Below are 7,260 nucleotides of genomic sequence, written 5' to 3'. Positions count from 1 at the left end.
TAGTTTCTAAATTTAACTCACTGACTTCACAATATGGGTATATAATTATAACATTTCTCTTCCTGATTAGAAACCTTCAAACTTTTTTCCCGAGGTCCCTCTATATACTTTACACAAGGATTGTCAACCCAACCCTGGTACTACACCCAAAGGCCTCAAGGTAAAATGTCATCAGATTTGAAAAGCATTAACTATATTATAGATTGGGCTTTTTAACTGTTTACAGAAACTAAACAGTGACTTACTTTTTAGAAGCATCTAAATCAGTTTGGGCTCAAACCTACAAAATTTCACATGTCGAAGTACACCAGAATGCTGCTTTCCCAGGGACATTTACCTCCTTCAGTGGTCAAGCAGGTGCCTTTCTTAAAAACAAAACTAAGAAGTTTATGGTAAACTTTTTTTTTGTAATTTACAAAGTCAGGTATATATGAAAAGAATTAGTTACCTAAAATGGTTTTAACTATCAATTGCTTTGGTCATTTTAAAAACTATTATTCTAAGAATCAGCCTGATTACCTATTTTACAAATACTTGGCAAACTCACTAGGCTTTTTAAAAGTACGTTACAAAAATTAGATTATACTGAAGTTTTTAAAATATAACCCAATTATTTATACATATTAACTACAAGTAAATCGATTTTTTGATAATTTAGGGTATGTTTCCTAAAAATATACAACTCAAGTGACAAGACTTGAGATACATGACTGAATAGGGATTGGAGTATTCAACCAACAGTGGTCAGTTTGCATTTTTTCCTTTAGGTTCTAACTTCCACTTAATTATTTCCACTTCAGGGTTCAATCTTTAAAAACTAGTTTTAAAAATAATCATCAAATCACAGACAAATCACCAACAGCTGGGTTTATTGGAACAGTAAGTTTGAAACTCCTGCCTCAGGCAAGGGTGCTACAGTAATTATGTCAGGAATAGACAATTTCCTACACTGTCAAATATATAAAAGTTCCTTTTATTCTTCCGCAACACTGATCAACAAGCAGAATCAGTCCACATTTGCTTTGATCTACTGAGTTAATCCAAGCTTCTTCTTCAGAGACTCCGGCATCTCAGGAGGAGGAGGGCGAGGGAGCCTGAGATACACCTTCACAGAGTCATAGATGAACCACTGTAGTGCAGTCAAAGTGCCAATCATGATGATACGGGCAAAGAGTCCCTTCCATACACCTGGTCGAAATATGAAACATGAATTTTAAAAAAGGGTAAGTACCCAAAAAGTGTTCTTTCTTAAAGAGGAAAAAGAAAATCCTACCTTTGAATCCAAGTCTCCGAAGGACCAGAGAAGCACTGCTACCTTTCTCTTTATTCAACACAGATACCACAGAATCAGCAGGGTGAGAAACAATTGCACAGAAGACTCCAGCTGAAAAAGGTGAAGATAAATGACCCAATATGGAGTTGAAAAACAAATTTCCCATCATAACAACCTTTTCATGACTAATAAAATTTTCTTTTCTTAGAAAAAAATCAATTTAGAATAAGACTGACAAGAAAGGTTATAAAGTTTATCCTAAATAAAACAATAATCCTTCAAAAATTTTTATATTCATTTTAAACCAGCACTTTCTCCTGTATTGTTTGTTCTTGAAAACCTGACCAAAAAAAACCAAATAGTCCAACAGTGAAATCAATACATTCCCAAGCTTAGCCATGACATGCAAACCATAAAATAATCATTTTAGAAACTAATTATAATTAGCAAGTATTTATGAATCCTGAAGGGCACATAAAATGCTATGGGATAATTAAACTTCTTTGGAATATTTTTCCTCACAAGAGGTCAATATATGAATGATTATTTGTGCTTAATTTCACAGACAAATGCGTTCTAAGTAACTCATACCTATGTAACCTGCCACAAATGTTACAACCAGTTGTTCTGCCTTTGAACATTCACTTCGGGGCTTTGGAACCACAAACTTGTATAACGCTTCAACAGTTCGTTCAAAGCAGGCAAACTTCATCATGGTGTATGGTATCTGTCTCATCCAGAGAGGAGCAACACCCTTGTAGAATCTAGGAAATCAGGAGACTTAATTTTACTCAGTACCATACATTCATTGAGCAGAGATTTTCACCGCTAACAGAAGTGTCCGCACACCAGTCGAGTCCTGATAGTAGAAAATGACAGCACCACGGCATGTCATTTCTATCAGAACCTAAGACTAACATGCAGGTATATTTATCTCACATGCCAATGACTCAAGCACCTTTGACTATACAACCAAAAAAGTTGCTGGATGTTTCTTTGACTGGAACTACAGGAAACAAGAAGCTTACAAGTAGAACTCAGTTAAAGACTAGCATCCACAAAGGTGGATCTAAGGAAGCATGTTGTGGCCTGACCTTATGCATTCTTAACTGTGAACGCAGACGACGATAATTCTAACATGCCCTCCCCAAAAAGTTAACAGTTGATGTATAGGTCAAATATCAAAATAATTTGTAGATTAACAAATGATTCTTACTTTGGAAAATATCCTTAATTCAGGGCTCAAGCCATATATCAACTTATTCTTGCCCCTGGAGTTTATGTTCTATGAAGGGGAGATAGACATTAAATAATGTAACAGCTTAATGCTAACAATAGCTTAATACTAACAAATGCAATTTCCTCAAATGGGTATATTTATACTATAAATTTAGGTAAATGTTTACTTACGCATTTAAGCCTTCTTCCTTATACATTTTGGGAGCTGCATCCCTCAAAGTGTTGGCATAACCTGGTTGAGTTTGAATTCGAACCTTAGCAGCTTCCATAGGAGCCAGGGCAATATCAGCAAAGAATTCAGCACTGGCAGAGGCAGCCAAATATAGTGATGTGCGCCAGAGATAGGCATTCTCCTAATTGAAAAACATGAGAAAGAACATGAATTGCTGTTGCATTGGCTGTTTTCAATTTAACTTAAGGGACAGTTCTAGGAAACAATTCAATTTCAGACATTTTAAAAGTATTTATCATGCTTCACAGATAACCCACATGTGATGAGACTATGTTCTCTCAAACTTCATCAACTGGAGTACAATTTACTTTTTTGAACATTTAGATGCTAAGTATAGTTGGCCTCTTTGAAAAACTAAAAATTCCAACTTATCTGGAAAGTAGTTTAGTAAAATTAAAAAGCACTAAATCTAATGAAATACATTTTTCTTTTTTCCTACCCATCTCTGACTTATGATTTGTAACATGTTACTCACCCTTTGAGACCATTTACTTGGTTCTAAAACAAGGTGGGTCAGAAAAAAAATCTAAGATCCTTCTTAGTCTTAAACTAAGCTTGGGACTTTCAATTTCAAAGTTAAATTACATACCTCTCCAAGCATGTTGCTATACAAGACTTTGAAGACTTCATAAAAGCCAAACTTGCAGAGCCCTTGCATAGAGTAGCCAATAAAAGTTGGAGCCCATCCTTTAGCCAAACCACGAACACCATCCTCTTTAAGTGTAATTGAGAATCCATTAAATATGCCCTTATACTTTTGGGGGTCCACCTTTATTTAAAACAAGAAGGAAAAAAATTAAATGTACCAAAGAGCTAACACTTCTTAGAAATATTTAATTTTGTTTCATTATTATTACTTTTTCCTTTTGGTTCTAAAATAAACAATGACACAAAAGGTAGGTAAATACAAGTCTACTGAAAGATTATCAGTCTAATATCTATAATTACCTTTGTAAATGTACTTGTACATTAAGGCCTAGCTCTCTTTCAGTGTGAGATTTAAGTCTCAACAGATGGTTAGTTATGAGGGTAAATTTCCTACAAAAACATGAGAAAACTGACCCAGAAACACTTTTCACCACCCAACTCTACCACTTTTGAAAAATTAGGTTAAAAAATACTACCTAATAATAGATGTCTATATCCCTGTTATATGCTAGCCCATACAGTAGATTATACTACAGTTTTCTGAATTTAAGCCAACTAAATATAAGTTTAAAAGGTACATCAACATAATGAGAATCTGTCTTCTGACTTAAATTCATTTCAAGAGACAGGCACCAAGTTTTAGTGAAGGTATATTTCAAATCCATTCTATTAACTAATGGCAAAAAAACTCCTATCTCACTATTTCTGCCAGTACTAGAAGGGTTGGTATATATCACCTTCCTCTCCCTGCTAATATTTCACCTTCCTTTCTCTTTTAGGTAAGTAGACTTCTAATCCTGTTTGGGACAAATAAATTTTTGATGTTTGATTATTTTTGTTTCAGTAATCCTAATTAAGATATTCTAGTTCTAAAAAATTTTTGTGTAAATATGCAAGAAGCTATGCCTACAAATTTTCAATATGAAGATACTGAGCATACTTTTTAATCACCGTAATGCTCACTGCCTTGATCAATAAATAAGAAATATCAAGTTACTTCACATAATACACAAAGAATAACTGCCCACTCTGACATGTAACTGCTTGTAAAATGGCTATTTGAAGCATAAAGAACCAGTAGACCCTGAAGAGGAACACTCGCCAGAATTGAGCCCAGAAGCAAAAAAACCATTTACAGCCCGAGATCCAACAAACTACTCACACTCTTATTTTAAAGAGGCTTTTCCTGTATTTAAAACACTAATTAAAGATTATGAGTTAAACACATTTAGGCTTGATTTCCTACTAACGTTGCTACCAGTGTGCTGTCTTCAAATTCTTCTCATTTATGAAGTCTTTAAAGATTATTTGGAATTAGGTCACACACAAGAGACATTCAATGTTGTCATCTCAATACAAACCTGCATTCGGCATTTCACTAAATCCAGAGGAACGACAGCAGTGTGTGTCAGACCACAACTTAAGACCCCACCAAAGCCACACAGTGCATAAAACTTCATGGAACCATATTCACAACTGTACTCTGTAATAAGACAAGACACACCATGCATTTTAATTAAAAACTCATGTTACTGGTTATCAACTTACCTCCTGGACAGTTAGGTTTCCACACAGCTTGTTAGTAGATGATTACATCTTACAACTTAACAGCCATGCTTCAACAATATGTTTCCATTTAGTCCAACATGCAAAACAAACCTGCATTCTGCATTTAACCAGATCTAGAGGAACCAATGCTGTATGTGTTGTGCCACAGCTAATAATTCCTCCAAGTCCACAAAGGATAAAGAATCTGCCAGATCCATAGTCACAGCTATACTGCTCTGTTTGATTGAAAAAAAGATAAAGTAAGTATTTCTTCAGAGATGACTAAGGGCATGGAATTAAAGAGAACCGAGTTTCTCTGAAATACTATCACAACTGAACAGTAAGTTGAAAGATTTTTTTCCACCTAGTGCTAATAACAAGAAATTCACTGTCAAAAACAATTATTTAAATATTACTGAGTGTTCAATCTGTAAGATACTTGCTGTCTCTTATTTTGCCATATTATTTTCTACAACACCTATGGCTCTTCCAATTAAAGTCAAACTTCAAAACTTTAAATTATTAATTGCCGATAAGAACGCACTTCAGATTACAAATCAAACTCAGAAAGCACTCAACAAACAAAAACTTGCAAACCTCTACGTTTACCCCAAGCACAAAACTATCTTCACTTGAGGATTCCTGTTGCATAAAACTAGATAAACAAATTCCTGCAAATACATTCACTACACAAATGATGTTAGCTTTAACTTTCTAAACTGAAGGGCAGTAAGATAATTTAAGGATTTTTTTGCCCACGCTAAACATAACAGAAGCACATACATTACTGAAACAGTTTACATTTTACAAGCACAATATAGATGACATTTTCAGGACTCCTACAATTCGCTTTTCAGGTCTCCTTGTACATATACTCTACTGGAATTTAAAATACAATTAGTTTAAAATTGGGTCTAACCACCAAGAATCCCAAGAGATAAGACCAAAGGGATCCCTACAAATTATCTCCTTTCTATAGCCTATGGGGGGCTGCAAGTAGCTTCCTCCACCAATTGCATTTAAACAAGAGTCCCAGCTACCTCATATACTCTTAACAAGTATTACTACACTTCGAGAATACTTAGGGGAAGGAGTATTTTAAATAAAAAAATTAAAGCCAAGTCAAGAAGAAACAGATAAGACAGAACTGCGGGTGGCCAATGGTTAGAAGGACCCTTCACCCAACACTTGGTCGGCTGACCAACCGGACTGACGGCGGAGGAGATAAAGAGCTAGTCAAGGCCTCTAGATGCCTCTACGCTCCCTCGAGGGCGTGGAGGTCACCAAAGCTAGCTGTGCCTGGGCCCTTCCATGCCCTTGAGAGCGCGCCAGGATCTGACACCTGGGATAGGGCGTTAAGGGCTAACATCCTCCCTCAAAACAGCTGGGCGCGTCCTTCCCTGTGCTCCACGCCGGGCCTCGCCACGAAAGCCGAGCTGACCACGAGCCGGCACAGTGGCGTTCCGGGGCAGGGTCTGACCTCACCTTCCACGGCGGCGGCTGCCAGGCTGCGTGAGCGCCGGGGCGGGCCCGGAGGCCCGGCGGGGCTGCTGCAGGGACCCGCGAGGCCATCGTGCACCAGCTGCAGGTGAGGCGCGTTGAAGGGGTTCGAGCGCGCCAGATGCGCCACGGACGAAAACATCTTCCTGGGAAAAGAGAGTCCAGCGGTCAGAGGAAAGGCAAACGGGTCCGTCAGGCCAGCCAAAGGGACTGGCATCCGGAGATCCAGACAAGGACCTTCCTTCTATCCGCCTGCGCACCCTTGAGGAGGTCACGGCGGCCTCCCCAGAGGCGGCAGACGGGGCCTACAACCAAAGAGGCACCACCAGGAGCTCCGCTCCCCCTCCACCGCAGGTAAGGCCGAGCCACACTCACTCCCCAAGATGGCGCAAGCACCACCGCTCCCTCTGATCGGCTGCGGCTCACAGAGACCGAACGTCCTCAAGGCCTTTAGATCTGTGCCCTTCGTGCGTCGTCAGCGGGACGCACACAGCGCGTCGCTGCAGGCAGGCGGTACCGATTGGCGGAGAAGCGCGCAAAGACCGTAGCGTCATCGCCTTCTCCTAGCAACCCTATCCCCACCCCTGCCCTTCCGGCCCGGCTTCTGCGCAGGAGGATTCATTCTGCGCAGGCGCGCATTCCGGCCCTGGGGTGTTGGAGTTGTGTGGGCTGCAGCTCGTGACCTTCTCTTTTTTTTGTCCCTTCACCTTCAAGCGACTTTCCTTGATGCCAGAGCTTCAGTTCTTTCCATTTAATGAGACGCAGGATAGTAGACACTTCAAACAAAAACACCGAATGCTTAATGACATTGTTTCGATGT

General features: G+C 39.0%; 1 protein-coding gene and 1 non-coding gene across 5 annotated transcripts; both read right to left on the bottom strand.

Annotated features, from left to right (window-relative positions):
* Positions 1-852: 852 nt before the first annotated feature.
* Positions 853-6,970, bottom strand: SLC25A3 (solute carrier family 25 member 3). 4 transcript variants are annotated; one of them, XM_017675627.3, is made up of 8 exons: positions 6,816-6,970; positions 6,426-6,586; positions 5,052-5,176; positions 3,334-3,513; positions 2,684-2,865; positions 1,865-2,037; positions 1,274-1,384; positions 853-1,188 (listed from the first exon to the last, which is right to left on the bottom strand). In XM_017675627.3, exons 2-8 carry the CDS (start codon positions 6,580-6,582, stop codon positions 1,028-1,030), a joined length of 1,089 nt encoding a protein of 362 aa, XP_017531116.1. In that variant the 5' UTR covers positions 6,583-6,586; positions 6,816-6,970; the 3' UTR covers positions 853-1,027. The 4 variants fall into 4 exon arrangements, with proteins under 4 accessions (XP_017531116.1, XP_017531117.1, XP_036878984.1 ...); XM_017675628.3 differs by lacking the exon at positions 5,052-5,176 and adding an exon at positions 4,754-4,875; XM_037023089.2 differs by lacking the exon at positions 6,816-6,970 and adding an exon at positions 6,701-6,718.
* Positions 2,110-2,357, bottom strand: LOC118973331 (small nucleolar RNA SNORA53). Its single transcript, XR_005062603.1, has one exon. It is a non-coding gene; the product is annotated as a small nucleolar RNA SNORA53 (small nucleolar RNA).
* Positions 6,971-7,260: the final 290 nt, after the last annotated feature.

This window comes from Manis javanica, chromosome 10 (assembly GCF_040802235.1).
Source record: "Manis javanica isolate MJ-LG chromosome 10, MJ_LKY, whole genome shotgun sequence".
In the NCBI taxonomy this organism is placed as follows: domain Eukaryota; kingdom Metazoa; phylum Chordata; class Mammalia; order Pholidota; family Manidae; genus Manis; species Manis javanica.
This window is presented reverse-complemented; position numbering and strand designations above follow the sequence as displayed.